Source organism: Rhinatrema bivittatum, chromosome 3, assembly GCF_901001135.1.
Source record: "Rhinatrema bivittatum chromosome 3, aRhiBiv1.1, whole genome shotgun sequence".
NCBI lineage: Eukaryota > Metazoa > Chordata > Amphibia > Gymnophiona > Rhinatrematidae > Rhinatrema > Rhinatrema bivittatum.
In genome coordinates, this window is record NC_042617.1 from 145573530 (window position 1) to 145600019 (window position 26490).

Consider the following 26490-nt stretch of genomic DNA (forward strand, 5'->3'; position numbering starts at 1 on the left):
TACCTTTTGTGGTCTTTCTCCTACTACAGTGCCCAAAGCTGTACCAAGGGTGTTGTCTTCACTTGAAGGGTCTGCACAATTGCTACTACCATCATTAGGCCTAGTGCTGAAACTAAGGGTGGGCATCCTTTTATCATGGGCAAAATAGGATCAGTATGAATTTTTCTTCTTACTTCCTTTCATACTTCAATCGTTGTGGTTGCCTTGTTGAGATTAGGCATAGATATTATACAACAAGGTCACCATGTGAAGGTTCTTAGCTAGTCTTATTGAGAAAAATTTATTCTATTTTCTCCCCCTCAGAAATACATCAACATCGCAGTATGTAAACTCACTTCCTCCACTTGGTTTGCGTGTGCAGAGCAGCAGGAAGAGGAATAAGGCTTAGGGGAACTGACTGGACTAGTATATCAAAACCAGATCCTGTATGTAATCTGATATATCAGTTGGGCACATCCTCTGAAAAGATGGACAACAGATGTGGGCAGGTTGGTGGTGGTCCTTTCTGGACTGTGAGCAGAGAAAGAGGCTAGTGAGTAGGGTTTCTGTCCCTAAGGACTGCTGTCTGGGAAAGTGTAGGCCCAGTTTGGTAGTCTTGGCACCTTCTTAAGTTTCTCCTTCAAGTATATGTGTGAGGAGTTCCCTGAAAAAAGTGGAAAAACTTCAGTGGAAAATCCCAAAATCTTCAGTAGTCCATCTTTTAGGTTGCTGTGTGATCTGCTTTCCTTAGACCCTTTGGCACTAAGAGTAAGCAGATTATATGTAGACAGACAGCTAGCATATTAGTTTGATAACCTACCAGGCTAAAGTTTTGTTTTCTGTTATATTCCAACTTGTGTTTTCATTTACCTGCTTTAGAACTGTGCATGTTTCCCATAAACCTGCCTGATTACATTCAGAAAGAAACTCAAGACTTGGCTTTTCGTCCAAGCCTTCCCTGAAGCCTAACAATGCAACAGTTTTGCTTTCATATAGCCCATCAGACTAAATGTCAGACCTAACCATTGTTCATTCATTCATGTTCATTCTCCAATTCTTTCTGTCCTTAATTTCCTGGCTACTCTAGCTCCCAAGTTTAATATCCCTGTTATTTGCACCTGCGCCTCGGCCTTCTTGTTATATGGTTTTGTTAAGTTAACCCCAAGTTTGATGTAAACCGGCCTGATATGAAGCTTGTCATGAAGTTCGGTATAGAAAAATGTTAAATAAATAAAATAAATAAATAAACACAAATGGGAGAAAACCTTCAGTAAATGACATCCTCTATCTGTAAAGTATCCATGTAAATCATTTTTGCTTCTCTGTTTTATTAGGATTAATATTTTTTTGTGAAATCTCTTTATTCATTATATATAACAAGAAAACTACAGCATAAACAATAATATTTCTGTTGCAATCTTTGTAGAACAAAAATGAAAATCAACATTGCAGCTCAACAATGAAATGTAGACAAATTTCCTCCATCCCATAACCCCCACCCTCCCCTTCCCTTCCGAGCAGGAGCCATCCTCACAATCCGCCTGTCCTCTGGTTTATTTCATAGAATAACTTGCTTCCTTTTAAGATGTGATTGGCATGCATACCAAAATAATATATGCTAGTTTTAAAGTATACTAACATTACAGTAAATTACTTCCTAGAAAAACTGATGAGTGCAATTGACTTTGGTTCAGTACCATTTGATCTGCCCTGCAGTGGGAATCAGAAGAATCTACTAAGTACAGCACCTGAAAGGGGCTCAGAGCAGATTTTTTTAGATTTTTTCATTGCTGGAAGCTGTTAGAATAACAGGAAAATTATGCTCTCTCTGTCCTGTGGATGAAGAGTGGCAGGATTTAATTCAGAGAATAGCGTGTGGACTGTGGGGGATTCACTACTAGTCATGAGCTGATGACTGTGGGATTTCCGGCCCTGGAGGTTGGGAAGAGTACACCAGTAATAAAGATCACACACTCTGAAGCATCTGTGCTGGTAAGCAGCAAAAACAGAACCCTGTTTTGGGGCCAAGAGCTATGTATATGAAATGCCATATTCTTGCTTGAACAACCAGATTTTAATGAAAAATTTTTTTTTTAATTGTACCACATCCTATACAAGTCTGGTCTCAATAGGAAGACTGTTCCACAGCACTGAAATGCTCGCTGGCTAATACAGGTCAAATCAGTTATCATGGGTGGAATAGCAAGGAAACGGGTCTGAGATGACCTCAGCAGTGAAACCTCATCCGTTAGCACCTCGAGTCCAACCACTGGGTGTCAATGTTTGGTAAGATGACAGAGAGTCTCTTTCCTCAGGGGCTTTGAATATCACCCTTTGCAATATCCCTAGCTCCAGCTGACCCAAAGACCAGAAGCCATGCTCAAAAATCAGAGCTAGGCAGACTGCCACTGATCCGGTTTTCTGCAGCTTTTTGGGTCACCGCATCTGAAGCTCCATCTCTTTCTCTTTTGCTTAGCTCACCTGCTCATCTCACCATCCTATTATTTATTAAATGGTGCATTTTATAAGTAACAGTAGAATAATAAGAATAATAATGATAGAATAAAAAACACAAACAGAATCTTACTGCATAGCACCATCTTCCAAGGAGGTAGTATAAGAGAGGATCCTGAGGTCGCAGTTCAATTGCTTTGTCTAAATGCTCCTGAAAAAAAGTCCAAAATATGATTTCCAGAATCTTGACAGGAATTTTCTTTTGTCTGGCATGTCATATTTCAATTTCAATTTATTAATCTCCATTTTTATAAATAAATCAAAACTATGTACATAATAGCAACCATAATTATACTCAATAAAATATATAAATAATAATAAAAAAAAATTAAAAACAGCTAAACAGACACAAGCAAAGTAAAACTGCTAAAATGAACTAAAAACATAAATGGACAAACAAAAACAAAATAATCACACAACAACAGTGAACAAATACTTCATGAGAAAATCAAACCAGATAAAACAGGTCTGCTATACAAGTTCATAAGGAACAGCAGAACTAGTGAAATGGTCAATAGAAATGTTTGAGGTTAAATAAAGTCAGAGAAGTATTCAACTATCACCAAACTCTGCTGCCTATAACAAACTTTTCACTGTTGTGTAATTGTTTTTCCTGTAGTTGTCATTTTAATGACCTGGACATACTTTTCAGCAGAAATATATTTATAATCTTAATAATAACATCAGTGAGTATAAGAATTATGTATTGAGTAAATCTGGTTCTGAGAGCGTCACTGGTTACCAATGCAGGCACAAATAAAATTCACGATGCTAACTTTGGCGTTTAAGGCCTTACTTGGTTCAGACCCCATTTGCTTGAAAGAAAGATATGTAAGATACTGATCAGGTTGGTTGTGAGGGCAGGTTGTGAACTCCACAAGGAAGGCCAAATTAAAATGTTGCACTGATCAATATTTTTCTTTCGCAATTCCCAAGTTATGTAATAGGCTCTAAAGGGGGATTCGGGTGGCTATTGATTCAGCATCTTTGAAAACGTAGCTGTTTTAATGCTGAGAACATCAAGGTGAAACTGTAACACATGAAAAGTTGATAATTTTAGGGAATGGAATATTGTTATTTGTATAGAGCAGGTTAGATGCACTTAATCTGGTATGGCTATTCCAAGTGGCTTAGAGGGAAGGATGATTTTTGTGTATTCTAGATGTTTTTTGTATATAGAAAGTTCTTAGGAAGTTTTTATTTTTTCTAAGTTATTTACTATAAGTTGTTTTTAATTGTGTCTTTATATTTTGTACCACTTTGAGCTCTTGTTAGTGAGGAAGTGGTTAATAAATTAAAAATAAATTAAACTATAACCAAAAGGCAGAAAAAAAAATAGATTTTATAATTCGTAAAACTCTTTTAACATACTTCTTCCAGTATTTAGGAGGGTAACAGTCAAACAGCCCACATAAGATAAAATATGTGGGTCCTCTTTACCCACAGACTTTAACCAACATTTTCATAGCTAATTTCTGGAGAAAATAAAGAGATCCTGCAGTGTGGTAGTAACTTTTGCATCCAGGATGCTGGATAATAATGCTTTCTCTCTCACTGTCATATTGCGAATGCCATTGTAAGTAATTTCTTGAACTTCTGGAGGGTAATTTTACAAGGGACAGTGTTTTGCGCACAGAACTAGCCTTTAAGAAAACTGTCTGCCCGACATGCAGGTAACTTTACATGCGTGTGGGCCTGGAGCGAGCAGAGGTGTTCCTGGGGGCGGAGCTAGGGAGAGATTTGGACTTGTGTGTATACTTTTGCATTATAAAAAGTACATGCGTCAATTTTCCAAGAAAATGTGTATGCATATTTGAGCAAAAGTAACCTGTGTGTGTAGATTTGGTGAGATAATTTTCAAAATATACCTTAGATGTGTTTTTTCCTCTACTTTCTTGTGCAGGCTGTTTGAAAATTACTTTCATGCAGTCTTGTTCTACTACTATCTCAACACTACAGTTCACAATAATAAAACTTTAGAAACATACATTCATCTCTAGGGACAGTCACCATGCATACTGCATGACATATTCTGTAAGAGAGTATAGAGGTGGGTCAAGAGACCATCATTACTGAACTACAGTTAAATAAAAGAGCAACATGGCCGGCCATCCAGTGCTCCTACCATGTGACAGGGGCCGGCCAATGGCATGGATACCCTGTCACACGGTAAGGACAAAGGGCCATCGGCGCCATTTTTATTAGTGGCAGTCGATGGCCTGAGAGCGGGAGATCGCTCCCCGCGCCCCCACTGGACCACCAGGTAATTTTAAAACATTTTTTGGGGGGGGGGGGGGAAGCTAAGGGGTCGATTTTTAAAGGGTCGGTGTTTTTTTGTTTTTTAATCGGGCCATCGGCGCCATTTTTATTAGTGGCATCAAAATGGCGCCGATGGCCCGAGAGCGGGAGATATGTCCCGGGGCTTCCACTAGACCACCAGGTACTAGTAAAAAGTTTTGGGGGAGGGGGTTCAGGAGGGTGGGGGAAGGTAAGGGTTTAGTTTTAAAGGGCTGGGGTGGGTTTAGGGGTTGTTTTGGTGTGCCGGTTTTCCCCGCCCTCCCCCCTCCCCCCAAATCCCCGATTTATGATTTTTCACGATAAATCGGGGGAATTTCTATTGTATCACGCACTCTAATGATTTTTGACGATTTAAAAAATATCGGACGATTTTTTAAATCGTCAGAAAACGATTCACATCCCTAATATTAATGTGGATTGTACTAAATGAAATATATAGCACACTAGGCTTGAAATCACCATAAACACCTAATGTGCATTAATGCCTTAGCATGTGTGAGCTCTACATGCTTTCATGCACACATGCGCACTGGGGATCATCTCAACCCTTTTCTGAAACAGATAAAACTCTTCTCCCCACATGGCCTCTCCTTGTCAGTGCTGTGGAGATTTGAATTAAATGTAAGATTTCTTTGGAGAGAAAAGTTGAGGAGATTGTTTCAATTTAATTACAGATTGCGATGACCTTGTAGTCCTTTGCATTGTTTCCTTCAAATTATCGTTTGTGTATCTCCTGACGTGAAAGATGGTATTAAAGCGTTTGTGGTTTCTATCTTGTCAATCTTTATTCGGTCCCTATATTGTGTAACAGGGAGAAGAGTTTGGGCACACCAGGAGACAGGATAGCAAATGGCAGGGTAGTGAATGAGAGCTAAGTGTATCTGGTATGAGAGAGAAGCTATGACCAGGAGTGTAGAGGAGAGGTAGGAGGGAAACTGAGCAAGCATGGAAGAGGGGAAGAGTGTGGAGGTGCAGGTGGTGGACAGCAGAAGAAGTGCCTCACTTCACATGGACAGCATTCAGGAGATGGGGATAGTTGGAGAGATGCAGGGAGAAGCCAGATGGAAATCAGGGGAGCACAGGACAAAGAAGGATGTGAAGGAGATTGTGATGGTGAGTAAGAAGGAAGGGAAGTGAGAAATGGAGGAGGCACCAGGTAAGTAGAAGCCCCAAGCAGCTGACTCAGACAAGAGCTTTGACTGGGTCAGGACACAGCAGCATAACCAGGAGGATAGTCAATGGAATTGTGCTGTTTAATATGCGTGATGAGCACCTTTCTCATCAACGTGCTCATGGAGCACTACAGCATCCTTTATGCAAGGATTTGAATAAGAATTTAAAGGCAGCAAAGTATAAGATCCAGTGAGCAGCTGCAGCATCATTCAGTAGCCTAGAATGTTTTAAGGAGATGCATTGAGCATTGCATACACTGGTACCCTGATATAAAGGCCAAACTGAAAAAAAGATTACCACCATGAACAGGCCCCACCCAGGCAGAAAAGGCACCCAGGCAGCCTTGCCCACTTATCCTGACACCTATGGAGGAATGAATGTGGGATGTTCTGGTCCAAAAGGACCTGCACACAACTGAGGAGACAGCTGGTAAGATTTTGCACATATATACTTTATTTTCTTCCTTGGGTGGGTCCATTCCTTTCCTTAGATGGGGGTTTGCCTAGGCTGCGTATCATGATTGGAGGGGTGAGGAGAGGGATGGTGTTCCCTGACAATATTTTCCTTGATGTATCTCCAAACATGTTTATATGCTCCTCTGCTTCATTTCACAGGTCCCAGTACACAGGACCCAGCCTTTGGGATTGCTGCCTCTGAAGTCTAGATCCAGGACATCCCCCAAGGACATGGACATGGACTCCAGAGAGGAACTGTCTGAGGGACTGTAAGATTAAAACACGGACATATGATGAGCCAACAGAGGAGACTAATGTTGGAAAGTCTGCTGCCACAGGAACTCAATTTCTCAGTGCCACCTTTCCCTATGTAATTCACATGATACATAAGCTGTCTCATTACCATGCATATGAACCTCATTATTTCTTTTCAGAGATGTTGTCATTCTCATGACTACTACTTAATATAACACCCAAATAATATAGCATGAAACAGAAATCACTATTAATACAAAACCTGCTATATGAGGAAATTAAGCGTAGCTCCTTCATTTCACTGAGAGCCGCCAATACCTTTTCACACACATTGCAGCGATAGCCTTTAGCATCGCTCAGATCACTCGTCAGTCGTCAAGCAGCGCAGCCCGCATAGACAGTTTTTCGTCTGCATTCGTGTAGAGCTGAATTCGCTGCCATTGGAACCGTACTTTGTCAGCACAATTTACAAGCACGAGTGATACCTGTGTGTACCACCGAGTACATTGCGAAGCAGATTCAGATCGCGGTGTCATTTCACCGTCCACAGCCAGCCGTGCTGAATTTTTGTCATTGAACAGTTTGCTGGCTTGACAATTCACAAATCGACAGTGCTTCACAGTCCTTCGCCGCCAATGTCAAGCCCTTGAAAGAGCCTTTTCTGCTCCGAAACATCTGGATGTCGGCTTTCACTGAATTGGCCGGCCATACATAACTGGCTACACTTAATCTAGCTGCATAAGATAAGTGTTACTGCGGAAACATTTTTTTTTCGGAAGTGGACTTTAACATAATACATTTGCACAAGCGCGATCAGATCAAGTTACCTACAGCCCGATCCAGTAAAGTCCATGGGAGAGCGGACGAACGCCCGCTCTCCCGGCGCGCGCACCGGCCCCTCGCCGGTGCGAGCGATCCAGTATTTAAATTAGGCGACGCGGTGCAAACGAGGAAAAGGAGGCGCTAGGGACACTAGCGCGTCCCTAGCGCCTCCTTTTGGCCTGGAGCGGCGGCTGTCAGCGGGTTTGACAGCCGACGCTCAATTTTGTCGGTGTCGGTTCTCGAGCCCGCTGACAGCCACGGGCTCGGAAACTGGACGCCGGCAAAATTGAGCGTCCGGTTTTCGGCCCGACAGCCGCGGGCCGAATTCAAAATTTTTTTTTTTTTTTTTTTTTACTTTTTTTACTTTTGGGGACCTCCGACTTAATATCGCTATGATATTAAGTCGGAGGGTGCACAGAAAAGCAGTTTTTACTGCTTTTCTGTGCACTTCCCTGGCGCCGGAAGAAATTAGTGCCGACCTTTGGGCGGCGCTAATTTCTTAGAGTAAAATGTGCGGCTTGGCTGCACATTTTACTTACTGGATCGCTCGAGCATACCTAATAGGGCCATCAACATGCATTTGCATGTTGAGGGCGCTATTAGGTGCCGCGGGTGGGCCGCGTGTTTTCCTCCCCTTACTGAATAAGGGGTAAGGGAAAACGCGCGTCCAGAGCAGGGTGACAGTGCGCTCCGACGGAGCACACTTTACTGTATCGACCTGCTAATGATTTATGAAGCCCAACAACTTTTGGGCTCACAGACATGATAGCTATCTCATTTATGGCATCGTACGAAGGTAAACTTGAACATCTTAAGAATTTCCTCATATAGCAGGTTTTGTATTAATAGTCATTCTCATGACAACATATCTGACAACACTGATCAGGCTTCTACCATGATGTCAGCTTGACACTGGCAAGATGTAAAAAATATTTGCCTACATTTCATTCAATTAATTATATTCTAAACAACTCCATAGGAAAAGGGGGAAAAGGAAATGAGAAAACATTTGAAATCATGACACTATGGTTGAAAAAAAAACATTAAAATGTATTATGTGTTATGCAGAGCTTAGAAAAGACATGTATACTTAAAAAAAAAACAAAACTATTTTATCTCCTGTGTATTTTGCTTTGTTCTCCTTTCCTTATGAACAGCATTGCACATCAGGCAGACTAAGGTCTTCATAAATCAGACTTCAGGTTTTTGTACAACTAAGAAGCATTATTCTCCTTCTCTCCTACCATACTACAGAATGCATCTATAAACTTTATACAGAATAAACTGCAAGAGGGTTTAGGGATTTGAGGATAGAGTGGCCATCTAGCTGGTATCCTACAACCATTCTCAGGCTCATATTAGAATGAAGAAGCGAGTTGTCTCATAGAAGGCCCATGTCTACCTAATGTCTCTCAGATACATTGCAGGCATAATGGAAGATGTATTCCAGACATTAGAAAAGGTAGGAAGCCAGCCAAGCAACTGCCAGTATGATTAAATGGCGAAGTGAAAGAGGCTATTAAAACCAAAAGGACAGCTTTCAAAAGCTGGAAGGTGGATCCAAATGAAGAAAATAAGATAAGCATAAACACACTGGCAAGTTAGATGTAAAGCATTAAAAAAGCAGGCCAAAAGGGAATTTGAAAGAGATTACCAGAGAGGTAACCCCCCCCCCAAAAAAAACAAACAAACAAAAAAACAAAACATTGTCAAGTATATTTGAAGTAAGAAGCCTATGAGGGAGTCAGTTGGATTGCTAGTTAATCAAAAGGTAAAAGGGGCACTCAGGGAAAACAAGAGAAATGCAGAAAATCTAAGGGGTATATTTTAAAAGGAGTGCGCGCAGCGTACATGTGCACACACTACCTGGCATGCACACATGTACGCCCGATTTTATAACTTGCGCGCGCAGGCAAGGGGGTGCACAATTGTGCATCTTGTGCGCGCCGAGCCCACGCCGAGCTACCTTCCCCGTTCTCTCCCCACCCCACCTTCCCTTACCGCCCCCACCTTTTCCCCCCTACCTATTTCTTTTTTTGGGTCTTGTTGCAAAACTTACTTCAGCCCTGGGCTGAAGTAAGCTGCGCGTGTTGGCCAACTGCCAGCGCGCGATCCTCAGCACAGCAGCAAATATGGCCGCTGTGCTGGGAGCCTGACTCTGTCCCTTTTTGCAAGCCCCGGGACTTACATGCGCCCCGGGGCTTTACACATGTCCTGGACCTTTTTAAAATAGGCCCAGCGTCCGTAACCCTTTTAAAATCCGGCCCAAAATGAATTTAGAGAGAAACATATGGCAGACCCATTCTTTGAGGGCGATGATTTAGAGGAACTGAAGCAAATAATGGTGAAATGAGAAAATTTAATAGAGCAAATTGACAAACTAAAGAGTAACAAATCACTGGATCCAGATGGTATTAAGAAGTTTTTGCAGTTCTGACTTTCAGACGGATTGTGTTTTTTCACTAAACATAGTTAAGAGTTGTAGCAGGATTAGAAGTTACCTCATGCACACAGAAGGAAAAACATGTATGCTGAAAATTGTAATCTTTCCTGTTTCGGCTAAACTGTCCTAAATTGGTTCAGACCGGAATTGTTTTTCAGCTAACTGTAGCATTCTTAGAGAACTAGAGACACCTTGCAGCTTCTAAATTATTATTCATGACATTATTAAATCTGTAGAGTTACGGATAGAGTTGTTATTGGCTGGAAGCTGATATCATTATAGGTAAGACCACCCAGAAATGCAAGCTCCAATTAATATTTGAGCGCCAACTAATGCAATGATGATCTCTATTGTTCATATAAGGTTCTGTAATATCTGAAATAGATTAGCATATAGATGTTATGCTGTCTCCATACACGCATGTACATTGGAATAAAGAGAAATATTATCAAAGCCTCTAGGTATGTTTACTGTCTACTAAACCTGGGGATGTCTGGTAGGGCTCCATGGAGTGCCCTAACTGTGGTACTTTCAACAGTATACACTCCAGAGTTCTGAAAGAACTGAAAAAATAAATTACATACTTATTACTAGCAATCTCATTCAAATCAGTTACAGTACTTGAGGACTGGAGGGTGGCCAACGTAACACCCATTTCTAAAAAGGGTTCCAGTGGTGATCCAGGAAACTACAGACTGTTGACCTTGTTGTTGGTACCAGGTAAAATGGTAGAAGTTATTCTGAAGAAAAGTTACTGGCTGTCTAGATATATGTATAGCGATTAATGGGGCAGAGCTAACATGGATTTAGCAAAGGGAAGTCCGAAAGGAGCTGGCGATACAGTTCCATGAAGTCAAGATCTTGCACCATTCTTTCAGAGTAAAATTTTGCGGGTTCAGAACTCATCGAGTACTTTATTTCTGCCTAGTGTTTTAAATACCTGTAATAAGGATGTACAATAAATATTTGGTCAGAATTTTGTCCATTAACTGAAAAAAGTTACCCAAAATTAAGTCATCATATTTTGTCTAGATCCCTGCCCATTTTGGGTTGTAATATGGAGTCACTATGGACAATACTTTGATATCCTCAGCTCGGTGTGCAGTTCAGTCAAAAAAGCAAATACAATGTTAGGTATTATAAAGAAAGGAATGGAAAATATCATGATGCTTCTATATCCATTCATGATGCAACTGCACCTTCAGTACTGTGTGCAGCTCTGATCACATCATCTCAAAAAAGATTTAGAAGTACTTGAAAAGGTGCAGAGAAGGGCAACCAAAATGATAAAGGGAAGGGACTGGCTCTCCTGTGAGGAAAGACTAAACAGGTTAAGGGTTTTCAGCCTGAAGAAGAGACAGCCAAGAGGAGATATGAAGGAGGTCTGTAAAATCTTGAGGGGTAGAATGGGTAAAGAGGATTGGTTATTTACCCTCTTCACTAGTAACAGTACTAGGGGACACTTCGTAAAGCTAATGGGTAGCACTTTTAAAACAAATTTTAGCAAGCATTCTTTTATTTACTGTACAATTAAACTGGAATCTTTGCCAGAGGATGTGGTGAAAGCAGTTAGCTGGGTTTAAAAAGAGTTTAGATAAGTTCCTGGAGGAAAAGTCCATAAAACACTATTAGCCATGTAGACTTGAGGAAGCCACTGCTTATCTCAGTTATGAACAAGAAGGATTGGACTTATTTTTTGTAGACAGAGTGCTGGGCTTCATGGACCTATGGTCTGACCCAGTATGGCATTTTTTATGTACCCCCTAACAATTCTCTCTCTCCTTCCATCTCTTTTCTTTTATCTCACTCTCCCTTCCCATCTATCACTGCTCTTGCTTCCTGATTCCATTTTCATCCAGATCCCTCCCCTCTTTCCACATCTCTGCATCCCCATCTCTACCCTTCTGTTCCCATTTCTTTCATCTGACTAACTCTGGCCCATATCTCCATCCATCACCATCTCTCTATAGCTCCATCAGTCTCTCTTGTCCACATTCCTCCCATCTTTCACTTCCTTCTCCATAATCCCCCCTCACTTCAGGTTCATTCTTGGTCCTGTCCCTTCCCTTTCCCCATACAATCTAGGATACTTTTTGCTCCTTTCTATGTCCCCAGGTCCTACTTGTTCCTTCTTCTTCTCACCACAAATCCTCCTTGCTTGTCTCATTTCTCCAGGTCCTTTTAGTGCCTCTCTTCACGTACCTTTATGCTTCTCTCTTTCCCCAATGTCAGATTTTCCTTGCTATTCTCTTCCCCCCTAGGCCCTGTTTGCTCCTCTTTCTCCATTCCTTTTCCAGGGTCTCCATTCTCCTTGCTTCTCTGCCCCCTCCCACCCCCCCACCACTTATGGGCCATCCTCTCTCTCACTACCTCTACTATCCCCCAACTGGGTACACTTCTTTCTCACAGTCTTACTCCTACGCTCACCGCCCCAGGTTCTCCTCCCCTACATGGTCTCTCTCCCTTCAAAAACCTCCTCTGAGTCTTGTCTCTCTCACATCCCCCATCCCTCCTCTGAGTCCTCTCTTACCCTTTTTAGGCCTGCTCTTTTGGGCCCCCACTCCCAGGTCCTCCTTCCTCCCTAGCCAGCTGCAATCTTTACCGCTTATAGCCTGATGTCTGACAATTCCAGTAACTTTATGGTATTTTTTTTTTTATTTAATCTTTATTAAGTTTTAAACAATATACAAAGCATTTAAAACTTTATTTGAAACATTATGTATCATGTTAGTACAAAGAAATAATTATAATCACAATATCATATTCTCACGTAATATGTACTACCCAACACTTTACAGCATATTAGAGCCCAAACAATTAACGGGGGGTGGTGCTTATGCAAATTAAAGGAGAATTTAGGAAAAAACATTTATCCAAAATCTTTGGTAATCCGGAGCATACAGCTAATTACGATATGACATCAACAATTACTTTAAGATAGTAATGTTCTTTTGGTTTCAAAGTTTTTCAATTGCTCAGGATGGTAAAAAATATAGCTATTATTCTCATATTTCACTACACATTTACATGGAAACCGTAAAATATATGATGCTCCCATAGCTATTACATTTGGTTTCAGAGCAAGAAAATGTTTTAGTTTAGTTTGAGTTACTTTTGTAAAATCTGGAAAGATTCTTATCCAAGATCCCATAAAAGTTTCCTTGATCTTCTTAAAGTATGCCCTCATTAGTCCTTGATCAATTTCATTAAAAAATGAAATTAGCAGCGTTGATCTTTCAGCTATCTCGTAATCAGAGGATTCAAGGAAATCTGTTAGGTTTTCCAATATATTCTGTGGCATTTGTTGACTTGACTGTACTTTCCGAACTGGCAGGAAATAAACTTTCTTTAAGGGGGGGGGGGGGGATCTTCTCCGGAGTTATTTGCAGTATTTCAATTAGGTAACGATTTAAGGTAATTTTAGGAATTTCTCCGATTACCCTTGGAAAGTTTATTATCCTTAGATTTAAATGTCTCAAAGAATTTTCAATGTTCTCAATTCTTCTGTTTACTGCCCCACAATCTTGAATTATATTCACTTGGACTTCCTTTATTTTCTTCACATCATTTTCTAAAGTTGTTATTTTCTCTGATATCTCCAGTCTGTGTCCCTCAAAGTTTTTATTTAATACTTCCATCTGTTGGGATACAGAATTTATCTTCACAGAGCAATCAGATACTGACTTTGCTAAAGCTGAAGTTAGACTCCACAACGAGTCCAAAGTAACTACCGCTGGCTTTGGAGTGGCAACACTTAAATTAAGTGATTCTGAGCTTACCCCTTCCTTCTCTCCTTGTCTCAGACCATCTCCAGTTGTTGACTCTCCGTTGTTTTCTGGCGGGACGGGGGTTCCCATCGTTGCAGCCCCCTCAGTTCGGTTTTCTTGCGGCTCCCCACCGGGGCCCAGATCCGAACGCAGTGTCGATGTTCCCCGCTCTGCCGGCGGCAGCCGGATGTCGAGCGGACTGAGGGATAACTCTTCCAAGGTCGGGTCACATTCTCCTCCCTGTGACCCGACAGCCGGACCTCTCAGTTCCTTCTTCACTGCACCTTCGATACACTGTGTGATGGTTTTCTGTCCCGTAGGCTGCGAAGGAGTAGAGGGGTAAGTCCTTAGCTTTCCTTTTCTTTTCGGAGGCATTATTTTACCGAGGAAAAAAAGATTAAAGATCGAAATCACAGGAACAACTTCACAGCGTTACCTCTCCAGACGCCATCTTGGCTCCACCCCCTGTCATCGTATTTTTAACCACATGGAGCACTTTTAGCACCTTTGGTCCTGATTTGAATCTGCTGTGATCTCCGTGAGGAGATAGCAATCTGATGTGTTCTCCGTGCAGAGTTAGCAATCTGTTGTCAAAGCTCTGTAGAGAAAGCTGGGAGTTAGCAATCTGTCAGAAAGCTCTGTTGTTAAAGCTGGTATTTAGCAATCTGTAGTTATTTAAAGTAGTTGTGGGTGGATCCTTGGACCAGTGGCAGGTGACCACGCCCTCGGGGGAAATCCTGAGCGGGACCACTGGTCAGGCTTAGTGTAGGAGACAGACACACACTAGTTCTTTTATTAGACAATATGGTAAACCACCAGAGGTGGCAGTAGTGAGCTGGAAGCGCCCGGCTGGGCTGTAGTCCCTCAGGTATTGGAACAGCGATCCCAGGGTGGCTGAGCTGTAGAGAAACTAAGACAGTGAGTAGGCAGTATATGCAGAGTTCTGGAACAAGTCTTTGATGGTAACACTCACACAATAGTCTCTTAAAGCAGCCCAGGAGTTGGAACGCATTAGGCCCTCGAGGAGCGAGTACCTGGTTCCAGGGAACGCTCTGAGATAGATACAATTCATGGATGTTAAGCAACAAAAACTTCTTAGAAGCAATATATCAAACCACCAAAGGTGGCAGTAGTGAGCTTTAGTCCCTCAGGTATTGGAACAGCGATCCCAGGGTGGCTGAGCTGTAGAGAAACTAAGAGTGAGTAGGCAGTATATGCAGAGTACTGGAACAAGTCTTTAATGGTAACACTCACACAATAGTCTCTTAAGGCAGCCCAGGAGATGGTATACATTAGGCCCTCGAGGAGCGAGTACCTGTACCCAGGGAAATTTCAGAGAGATAGATGGAAACTCACAATGTTGTAAGCAGCGATGACGTCTTAGCAGAAGTGGTATGCAGGAGCAAGTCCGAGACGTGGGCCCTCGAGGAGCAAGTACCGGTTCCGGACTGCGACCTGCATGGAAAACAGAGAGCGAGGCCCCCGAGGAGAGGGTACCTCTAGTGAAGTCTGAGGAGGCAGAGTAGCTAGGGTCGCGGAGAGCGAATCCCATCCGCAGCGACCAGGAGGAAGCGAACCCCATGCTAACTCGTCTTGTTAGCGAAAACTGAGACCTTAAATATCTGGAGCTGGTGACATCATCTCAGGGGGACGCCCCTGAGGTTCGCGCCAACACTGGTACATCAGTCGGGCCGCGCGCGCGTGCACGCTCCCTTAGGCATCTGGTCAACATGGCGGCTTGCAGTGTCGAGCCGGTCCGGGAACGCCGGAGGACGACGGCCTGGAGACGCCGCAGCAGCTAGCCTTCCATCAACCCCAAAGGGAGTCACCAACGAGGTAAGGAGGGCGGAGCAGAGAAGTTGGACAGCGATGGATACAACAGGTCCTGCGCTGTTCATATACCGCAAACCTACTGGAATTGGCAAGGTGGCAGAGGCTATGAGCAGTAAAGTACTGGTGTCCTGTCCTATTGGATAAGGAAGAAGGGAGATACAAGAACCCAGGTCCAGACAATTGGGTTCGTAAGCAGGGAGGAGAAAGGAGGGCAAAGGAAGAGAGACATGAAGACATCTCGGGTGAAGAGGCTGGGGGGTCCTTAAAAATCAGGCCACAAATCAGGGAAGGGAGTGTCCATCTGGAGGGGCACCTGGAACCCTTCTGGATTAGGAACACCAACATTAAGATTCATACTGTCCAGAAAAAAAAACCCACAGAAAGCTGGCATTAGGCCATTAAGATCCTGGGATTACCAGGACAGTGGGCTATCTGATGTCTACAAGTGTTGTAGAAGGTAAATTAATTTCACTAGGGAGCCAGCAGAGGCACAGTATTTTCAGCAGGAAGGCAGGTATGTATTTCCTATGTTGTGCTTCTTGAAAAGTTATGTGCGTCTGGCTCCGCATGTGAATGGCTGCTGTATCTCTTGCATGCAAGGCAACATCGATTGTCTGTGCCACTGTACTGCAAGCATATAGCAGAAGGTTTTGATTTTTTATTGTGTGTTTGCCATATAGTACTGTGTTAGGGAGTGGCAGACTGGTGTTGTGCATGCACATGTGTTCTTTATAATGCCAGAAGCTTTCCTTTCCTAGTTGGTTCTGATTTGTTTAGTTAAAGCCTTGACACTTTGATAAATTTGATCTCTGGTATCCTGCATAGCTGGGTTGCTACTATTAGCCTTGTGTTTGTTATTAAAAGGCAGGGCTACCAGTACCAGAATATAGTGGGATGAGAAGCAAAGAACCTCCTTTTCATTTATTTGTACTACTCAACAGGTATAATATCCACTGCTATAGAATGTATGCGTGCTATATCCAATTCTCTCATTGTATATTGCAGAAGTGGCCAACTCCAGGCCTCGAGAGCCACAAACAGGCCCGGTTTTTAGCTTATCCACAATTAACATGCATAAGACAGATTTATATACATTGGAGGCAGTGCATGCAGATCTATCTCATGCACATTCATTGTGGATATCCTGGAAACCTGGCCTGTTTGTAGCTCTCAAGGACCAGAGTTGGACACCCCTGTTATATTGTATATTAAGCAGCACTGTATAGGGCCTTAAAATAAAATGTAGAGCAGCTTTAGGAAGTATGCAAACATTTGATGGTGCATTTCAGCCTAGAGAACAAATGTTCTTACATCTATTTTGTGCCTTTCACATCTTGGCAAAGATGAATTAGTTCTACTGCATGTGAGTGACTGACTGGCAGTAGGAACTCAGGTGAGTTCTATTATCGTTGCTTATTCAACATTAAATTTATTTCTCTCAGGTTTAAACATGGTTAAGTCTTCTGACAGAAATGATTGTTTTGGGAAGCCATTTATAATGTGTGAGTAAAGGGGAAAATGTGTTAAGCATGGTTGCAAAGGTGGTAGGATCTCGTCAAGCAGTGAAAGTTCAAGGGCTGCCCTAAAACAATAACAACCAACAGGGATAAAAAAAAAAAAGCAGATTACAGATACAGAAACAACAACAAAAAAGTTAATTCTGAGCTTCCTTAATACTCTACTTGGATTTAAGAGGTTTCATAAGAATTATGAAATAAGGTAGAATGGACCCAAGCTGTTTAGAAAAGATGGTTGTTAGCTCTCTATTTAAGCTCGGAATATACAATGGAAACAAATTAAAATAAAGGCTAACATTTTTCCACTGTAAAATTCCAAGAAAACAGCTGGATATGGCTGTTTGATTCCAATGCTGCTGGACAGATTGCTTCTGAAAAGTGGGACATGACTGAACAGAAAGGATGTCAAACCAAACAAAAAAATACATTCTACTGGGGACTGGATAATGCAGAATACTGCTATCATCATTCAGATGTTCAAAGACTTTCAACTATAAATCGATAGCGAGCAAAGGTCATTAGGGTCTAAGCATTAATATTATTACTGAAGTTTGTTTAGCATGCATGTGCTTCAGACATATGCCAAGGAGGAAAAGGCCTGGCATCAAATGGTGCCTTGAGTAAATCTGGCGCTTCCAGCCCATTACATCAAGAAGAGAAATCTGCCAGCCCTGAGACCTAAGAACACTGGCAGCTATCGTCCTTCATGGACACCTCGCGATGGTGGGGAAGCAGCAATGGCACATTGACAGTCGTTCTTGCTGAAGCCTCAGAATGCCTGCAGTTGTCTTTGGCTTTGACGGACTAATCACCACAATGGTCATCACTCTACACCAGTAAAGGAAGCACAAGCAGCTGACACCACTACCACAGTGTGCCACATACCCCCAAAACTATTCCCCGTGCTTCAATGGCATCCATGCCACACAGGAGCAGCCATCTTAGACTGTTGTAACCTTGTCTTTACTGCAAAATCTGTCTTGCAGACTATCTGTATTATCTGTCTCATACTATCTGAGAAATGTTTCAGCCCAAGCATGGTGCCTAACTTTAATTTGTAAGATAGGCTTTTATTTGCCTTAGTCTGAACATTGTACCTTATACATTGTGCAACAATGTTTGAAGTACAGCTGGCAACTGTGATCCTTTGGTATGAAAATACATGATCTTGTCTAAATAAATGTGGAATAATTCTGGAGGTGCTCAAGTGTGTTCTGGTGTCTCTCCTCTCCCTTCCTACCTCATTTTTCCAAGTTCATGCTAACCAGACTTAGCTTGCATGCTAAACTTTGGTGCACAGCCCCCTTCCTATCTAAAAGCTGTTTGGTGACCTGTATTAAACGAGTTGTGGTCTATGTTCAGTTTTTCCTGTAGGCAAATGTCCACATTACAAAAGGCAGATCATACGTTTGCACTGATATGCACCAGTGGTCGTAGCCTCAAGCTGAGGAGGCCAAAGATTTCAGGGGTAGAGAGCCTTAACTACCCTCTTAGAGATGAACCTTCCAGAGCAAGGTTGAGGCACAATAGCAGGGCAGTGAGAGGAAGTTGCAAGGTCCTCCTGAAATGTATCACAGTCTGCTTGTGATTTAACTACTCTGAATAATTTTATGTCATTTGCAATTTTAATCACCTTACTCGTCATACCCCTTTCCAGATCATATATAAAGAAATTAAAAAGCACCAGTAATGTACAGATCCCTGAAGCACTCCAGTGTTTACCTTTTTCCACTGTGAAACAAGACCATTTAATCTTACTGTTTCCTGTCTTTTAACAAAGTTTGAAATCCACAAAAAGACATCGCTTCCTATCCCATAACTTTTTTGTTTTCTTAGAAGCCTCTCATGAGGGACTTTGTCAAACGCCTTCTGAAAATCCAAATACACCACATCTAGCGGTTCACCTTTATCCACATGCTTATTCATCCCTTCAAAAAAAAAAAGTTGTAGATTTGTAAGGCAAGACTTCCCTTGGGTAAATCAATGCTGGCTGTTTCTCATTAAACCATGTCTATCTATATGTTCTGTGATTTTATTCTTTATAACAGTTTCCATGATTTTTCCTGGCACTGAAGTCAGGCTCACCGGTGTATAGTTTCCAGGATCAGCTCTGGAGCCCTTTTTAAATATCGGAGTTACATTGGCAAGTACAATGGATGATTTTAATGATAGGTTACAAATTACTTGAAACAGGTCTAAAATTTCATTTTTGAGTTCTTTCAGAATCCTGGAGTATATACCATCCAGTCCAATTGATTTGCTACTCTTCAGTTTGTCAATCTGGCCTACTACATCTTCCAAGTTGATTTGGTTTAGTTCATCTGAATCTTCATTCTTGAAAACAGTCTCCGAAACAGGTATCTCCCCAACATTCTCATCAGTAAATACTGAAGCAAAGAATTCATTTAGTCTTTCCGTGATGGCCTTCCTAAGTGCCCCTTTAACCTCCACGATCATCCAATAGTCCAACTGTTGCAGGCTTCCTGCATCAGATATATTTTATAAAGGTTTTATTATGAGTTTTTGTCACTATGGCCAACTTCTTTTCAAATTCTCTCTTAGCCTGTCTTATCAATGTTTTATATTTAATTTCTTCAGATGGATCCTTCTTCTAATTTTTTTAAGGAAGGTCTTTTGGCTAAAATTGCCTCTTTCACCTCACCTTTTAACCATGCCAGCAATTGTCTGGCTTACCTTCCACCTTTCTTAATAAGTGGAATACATCTGGACTGTGCTTCTAAGATGGTATTTTTTAACAATGTATTATATAAAACACGTTGTATCAAAATTTTATCTTGTCAATACCCAGAAAATTTTCTTTCATATCTTATATTTATATTTTTGTTTTTTATATTTTATAGTGAGTATTTTGGACCTTCATACCACCACATGGTTTTCAAGCTTTAATTTTGCTTGTGTTTTCACCGCTCGGTGTCACCTTTCATCATTGGTCCTTTTTGAAAACTTTTTTATATAGAGAGAGAGTCTTTTTTGAAATTTTACTTAAAAAATTGCAAATGTGATACTTCCCCCTTTGTTTGGGATCCAGAGTCAGACATATCATCACGTTTCACGTGCTGCTGCCTCAGGGACTCTCTTACCCAAGATTCGATTGTGCATTTAGTATCTTGCAGGACTTTTATCCTTTTGGACTCTGTGCCATCCCAGACATAAAGCACCACTCCCCTACCAAGTTGCTCCTCCCTATCATTGCGATATAATTTCTATCCTAGTATAGCACTATCCCATTGGTTATCCTCCTTCCAACATGTCTTGGAGATGCCAATTAAAGGGCAAATTTTTAAAGGGCCAGGCAAGTAAAGATCCAGACTCACGTGCATGGGTGGGCCCTGCGCGTGCCGTGCCCATTGTAAAAGGGTCTGGCCCCGTGCGTAAGTCCTGATACGTGCACAAGTGCCAAGCCCTGATAAAGGGGCGGGCCAGGGGCGTGGTCTGGGCAGGGTGGGACGGGACAGCGGCCATTAGCCGCAGATCCGGGGAAGCGCGCATGAGCAGCTGGCCGGCGGAAGTTGCTTCTGCTCCAATGGAGCAGTAGGTAAAAACCTCCCAAAAATGGGGATAGGATTAAGTTAGGGGCCGGGCTGGAGAGTGGAAGAGGTAGGAAAAGTAGGGTTGGGGATAGGAAAGTTCCCTCCCAGTCCGCTCCTTAATTGGAGCTCTTTAATTTGAGTGGACTGAGAGGTAACTGGGGAAGGCCTGATTGTGAATTTACTAAAATTCACCCCCCCCCCCCCGTGTGAGCGGCCAATGAATTTTATAACATGCATGCGCTGGCACACGCATGTTATAAAATCAGCCCTTCCATGTGGACACCCGTGCACTCCTTTTAAAATCTGCTCCTGTTATGGCCGTCGGTTGCGATGGTATGCGACCGGGGCAGACTGTCATGGCTGCCGGCCGCAGTGGTCCGCGGCCGGGACCAAATACTTACCCGCAGCACTAGGCTCTCTCGGAGGCTCCTGCTGGAGCAGGCCGCCTCCCTCAGCGTTCTCCCCGTGGCCTTGGCCACCGCTGAAGACCGGCCGGCATGGCCCTGCTTGGCCGGGAAGACTCCTCCTCCTCCGGGTATGTTAAGAGCCGCGCACGGCTGAAGATTTTATTTAAAGGGGCCATGACAGGAAGTTGTCGTGGCTTCTTCATGAAACTCCTCCCTCGATTCTAGAATTTAAGGCAAGGTCTGCTCCTCAGACCTTGCCTTGGTATTGAGGCTCCTTGTTGTTTGGATCCTGAGTCCGTGCTCCTGGTTCCCGCTCCTGGTTTTGTTCCTGATCTTCGTCCTGCTCCCCTCCTTTGTTGGACTGATTCTGGGCATCTGACTTTGGACTGGCTTTCGTTCTTCTCTTGGCTCGACCCTGGACCGGCTTCTGACCCTTCTCCTGGCCTGCTCCTGGACTGGCTTCGGATCACTCTCCTGGCTTGCTCCTGGACTGGCTCTCGACCCCTCTCCTGGATTCGACCATTGGACCAGCTCCTGACCATTCTTTGGCTTCAACTCCGGGACTGACTACGACCTGCTGGAGGTGCCAGCTGTCTGGAATCCATGACCTGCAGGAGGCGCCTGCTTCCAGAACTATCTTCAGTCTTCAGTGAGTCTCCTAAGTCCAAGCGGCTTGGGTCCCTCCGGGCTCCTCCTGGGGGGACTACGAGCTTCCAGGGTGAAGTCTTCGTTCAGCTGCTGATTCACCAGGCGTTGCCCTCCAACGGTAGGGACCTAAGACGGTTGATTCTCTCTTTGGTAGCACTAACCCTACCTTGGAACATGGGTCCACCTTCTGATTCGTAACAACTCCTAAGTATATTTCATCATTCACTGCTATGCACTCTAACTCTCTCATCTTACTTCTTAGACTTCTGGCATTGCATACAGACAATTCAAAGTATGTTTTAGGTTTGTATTAACAACCTGCTTTTCAGCTGAAAGGGATAATTTGGAATCTGTTAGCTCAGGCGATTCTTTACTTATAGATACATGGACTACCTCTCTGTTGGGATGCCCTGTTTCATTGGTATCCTTTGGAGATGCCTCCCGCCAAACCATGTGCTGTTGAGCAACTGTCGACTTTCTCCTTTGTTCTAGTTTAAAAGCTGCTCTATCTCCTTTTTAAAGGTTAGCACCAGCTTTCCCTGTCTCACCCTGGTTAAGGTGGAGCAAGTCTCTTTGGAAAAGACTCCCCTTTCCCCAGAAGGTTGCCCAGTTCCCTACAAAACTGAATCCCTCTTCCTTGCACACACATTGAGATTTTGGAGCTCTGCCTGCCTCTGGGGACCTGCGCGTGGAACAGGGAGCATTTCAACCAATGCTACCCTGGAGGTTCTGGATTTCATCTTTCTACCTAATTTCCTATGTTGTCAGTGCCCACCTGTACCATGACAGCTGACTCCTCCCCAGCACTGTCTAAAATCCTATCTAGGTGATGCATGAGGTTTGCCACCTTCGCACCAGGCAGGCATGTTACTAGTCAATACACATGTCCACCAGCCACCCAACTATCTACATTCCTAATAATCAAATAGGAATGTAGATAGTTGGGTGGCTGGTGGACATGTGGACATGATGGCAGACCTAACCCTTCTCTCCTGGGCAGTAGCCCTGGGAGATACATCCTTGGTGCGAGAGTACAATGATTCACCTGAAAAGAAGATCTTTGCTACAGGATCACTTCCTGCTGCACCAGGATGATGCTCTCCGACCAGGAGATCTTCCTCCTCCAAGGGAATACCAGGGCTGCCAGATTGGAGTTGGGACTCAGCTGCTACTAAGTCCTTGAAGGTCTCATCTATATACCTCTCTGTCTGCTTCAGTTCCTCCAGAGATCAGACTTGTTCTCTGATAGCCAGGAGCTCTTTGCACCAGATGCACACCTCTCACTGATGGGTAAAAAAAATCATACATGTGACACGATGCAGAAGACTGGAAGGCCCCCCTCTTGCTGCTGGATTGCTGCCTTCATCAATTTTATTGAGTTTAGGTTGCTAAGGAAGTATGAATTTGTAAAGAAGAGTCCTTTAAATTTATTGGTATATTCACTATTAATCTGGTAGTGACCTGCAACAGGATAATTAAACTCTTGATAAGGGCTGGGGCAATGCTGTGTTTTAGATAAAAAGTGGATTTATTTTTAATGTGAAAGTGTCTCTTATCTATAAATCAAAGGATGAGCTGGGGTGGGGGAGGGAAGGGAGGAGGAAGAGGGATGGGAGGGAGGGAAGACAAACACACAAACTCTAAGCTGTTTCCTACCTTTTGGCTTGCTTTTTATAACACACGCACATGCACACGCACGCACACTAAAGAATATACCCCAATAGTTTACCTCTCCCTACAACTTTTTCAGTTCTAAAATTTCCCAAAGCAATATTTACCAATCCTCTTCAGCCATCAGAAAGATGATCTTTTCATCTCATTGTTCCCAGAGAGATTCTAGAATTCTTTCAAGGGGCAAGCCTCAGACAAATGGTAACAGAAACCAGAAAGGAAGGGACAATACTGGCCCTGGCACTTACAAATGAGGAAACCTTTTCTACTGTCCAGATAAGTGATCACCTATGTTTTGTGTTGACTTTGATTTCCATGCATTTAAGTGGACCAATACAGCTAATGCATTACTTTAGGAAAGCTTTAGACACTGTCTCTCATAAGGGGCTCATAAATGAACAAGCAGCCAGAGGTTGGGTCACCCAAGTTGATGGACTGGATGAGAAAGCAGATAGCAGTAAACGGAATTCAGTTTGAGGCAAGAAAGGTGATTAGTGGACTGCCTCAGGCATCTATCCTGGGGGTCCCTGGAAAATAAACTTCTGTGGTCCTGAAATCATGCATGTTTAAAACTCATTAACCGCACAATGCTATCATCTATACCCACCTACTTTTGTTTTCTTTTCATTGGACCAATTCAAAGTAATATTTTAGAATTTTTTTTGAGCGATATAGCACACTTCCTTCATAAAGTCAACCGGAAATTACTGGCCTTGAAGGAAGTGAGTGTTAGAAGTCAAGCTTGTACCAATTCAATCATTTTTCTGTTGAATAAGGTACATTATTGTTTAGAAATTGCTTGTCAACTTCTCTCTCTAAATGGCTAACAAACTTACCAAACTGATATAGCATATAATAGCAAAACAACCCAATACTGTCAGCAACATAAAAAGGGCATTAAGAATGTCTGCTAGTATAACTTTTCTATTATAAAATGTTTATGTTGAGTAGTTAATATGAAAAGTAAAAAAAAAATCTAGATATTTCTAAATGAAACCATATATAAATTGTTGTCGTTTTCAAGCAAATAGACAAGATTATGTTTGCATACATAAAACTAATCTCTTAACCAAAACATTGGCATCTACAATGGAACACACCCTGGGGCTGAGCTCGGAGCTATAGGAAAACTTGACTTTAGCACTGTCAGAGTAAGTAAATTAAGAAGCACAGCTGCTTAAAAACTGCCACAGCCTACCTTAAAGAGATAGCCATTCTTGATCTTATTCTGCACATTCTCTATCTCAGACATGTAGCCACACAAAATTGCAAACCTGGAAGAGGTATGAAACAGGATTATTTGGTTAACAGCTCTAAGAGTGGAAGTCATCAATCTTATCTCTCTGAATTGGGTTCACAAGTTCCTTCAGCAATTACTATGTCAAAGAAAATTAGTTGGTGTCAAAACAACTTTCCAGAAAAGTTACCATCTGTACTATTATTCCTTGGGCAAAGGATAAGAACATAAGACATATCCATACTGGGTCAGACCAAGGGTCAGGCCCAGAATCATGTTTCCAACAGTGGCCAATCCAAGTCACAAGTACCTGGCAAGTACCCAAACATGAAATAAATCACAAGCTACTATTGATTATTAATTACCATAATAGCACTTTATTGATTTTTCCTCTAGGAACTTATCTAAAACGTTTCTAAACCTAGTTACATTAACTGCTGTACCCACATCCTCTGGCAAAGAATTCCAGAGGTTAACCATACACTGAGTGAAAAAGAATTTTCTTCGATTTGATTTAAATGAGGTACTTCCAAACTTCATGAAGTGCTCTCTGATCCTTCTATTATGTGAGAGAGTAAATAACGAATTAACATTAACTTGTTCAAGACCTTTCCTGATTTTTGTAGACTTCTATCATATCCCCCCTCAGTCATCTCTTCTCCAAACTGAACAGTCTTAACTTATTTTGGTCGCCCTTCTCTGCACTTTCTCCAGTGCAGCTGTATCCTTTTTGAGATGCAGTGACCAGAACTGCACATAGTGAGGTAGATTTTAAAAACATACGCGCGCGCGAACAAAAGTACGCTGGATTTTATAAGATACGCGCGTAGCCGCGGTGTATCTTATAAAATCCGGGGTCGGCGCGTGCAAGGGGGTGCACATTTGTGCAACTTGCGCGCGCCGAGCCCTGCGCGCGCTGCCTGTTCCCTCCGAGGCCGCTCCGAAATCGGAGTGGCCTCGGAGGGAAATTTCTTTCTAACCCCCGGCTCCTTCTCTTCCCTTCCCCTACCTAACCCACCCCCCGCGGCCCTATCTAGACCCCCCCCCCCCACCTTTATCGGAGAAGTTACTACTGCCTCCGGGCAGTAGTAACTTACGCGCGCCGGCGAGGCAGGCCCCGACACAGACCGCTGTGTCAGGGCACTCGGCCACGCCCCCGGACCGCCCACACGCCCCCCTGGACACGCCCCCGATTCCTAACCGTGCCCCCTGACCACGCCCCCGACCACCCCTTTTTGCAAGCCCCGGGACTTACGCGTGTCCCGGGGCTTGCGCGCGCCGCCGAGCCTATGCAAAATAGGCTTGGCGCGCGCAGGGGGGGGGTTTTGGGATAGATTTTCGGGGGGTACGTGCGTATCTTACGCACATACCCCTTTGAAAATCTACCCCAGTATTTAAGGTGCAGTCTCACCATGGAGCAATAGAGACATTATGACATCCTCTGTTTTATTTGCCATTCCCTTCCTAACAATTCCTAACATGATGTTCGCTTTTTTTGATCGCCACAGCACACTGAGCCAACGATTTCAATGTATTATCCACTGTGACGCCTAGATCTCTTTCCTGGGTGGTAACCCCTAAGATAGAACCTAACATTGTGTAGCTAGAGCAAGGGTTATTTTTCCCTATATGCATCATTTTGCACTTGTCCACGTTAAATTTCATCTGCCATTTGAAGCCCAATTTTCCAGTCTCGCGGTTGAGATTTAGCAACTCTGCATAATTTTGTGTCATCCACAAATCTGATCACCTCACTCGTTGCACCCCTTTCCAGTTCATTTATAAATATATTAAAAAGCACCATTCCAAGTACAGATCCTTCAGGAACTCTGTTTACCTTTTTCTTTTGTGAAAACTGACTATTTAATCCTACTCTGTTTCCATTCTTTTAACTAGCTTACAATCCACATAAGAACATAA

At 42.9% G+C, this 26490-nt stretch overlaps 1 protein-coding gene across 8 annotated transcripts in view; it reads right to left on the bottom strand.

Moving 5' to 3' along the window:
- Window positions 1–26490, bottom strand: part of RMDN2 (regulator of microtubule dynamics 2) — a 252019-nt gene that overhangs the window by 34461 nt on the left and 191068 nt on the right. For all 8 annotated transcript variants that reach the window (XM_029593795.1, XM_029593793.1, XM_029593796.1 and 5 more), the window contains 2 exons: window positions 24532–24607; window positions 2567–2644 (listed from right to left, as the gene is read on the bottom strand). In XM_029593795.1, coding sequence (XP_029449655.1) covers window positions 2567–2644; window positions 24532–24607 — 154 coding nt within the window. The remainder of the gene's footprint in view (window positions 1–2566; window positions 2645–24531; window positions 24608–26490) is intronic.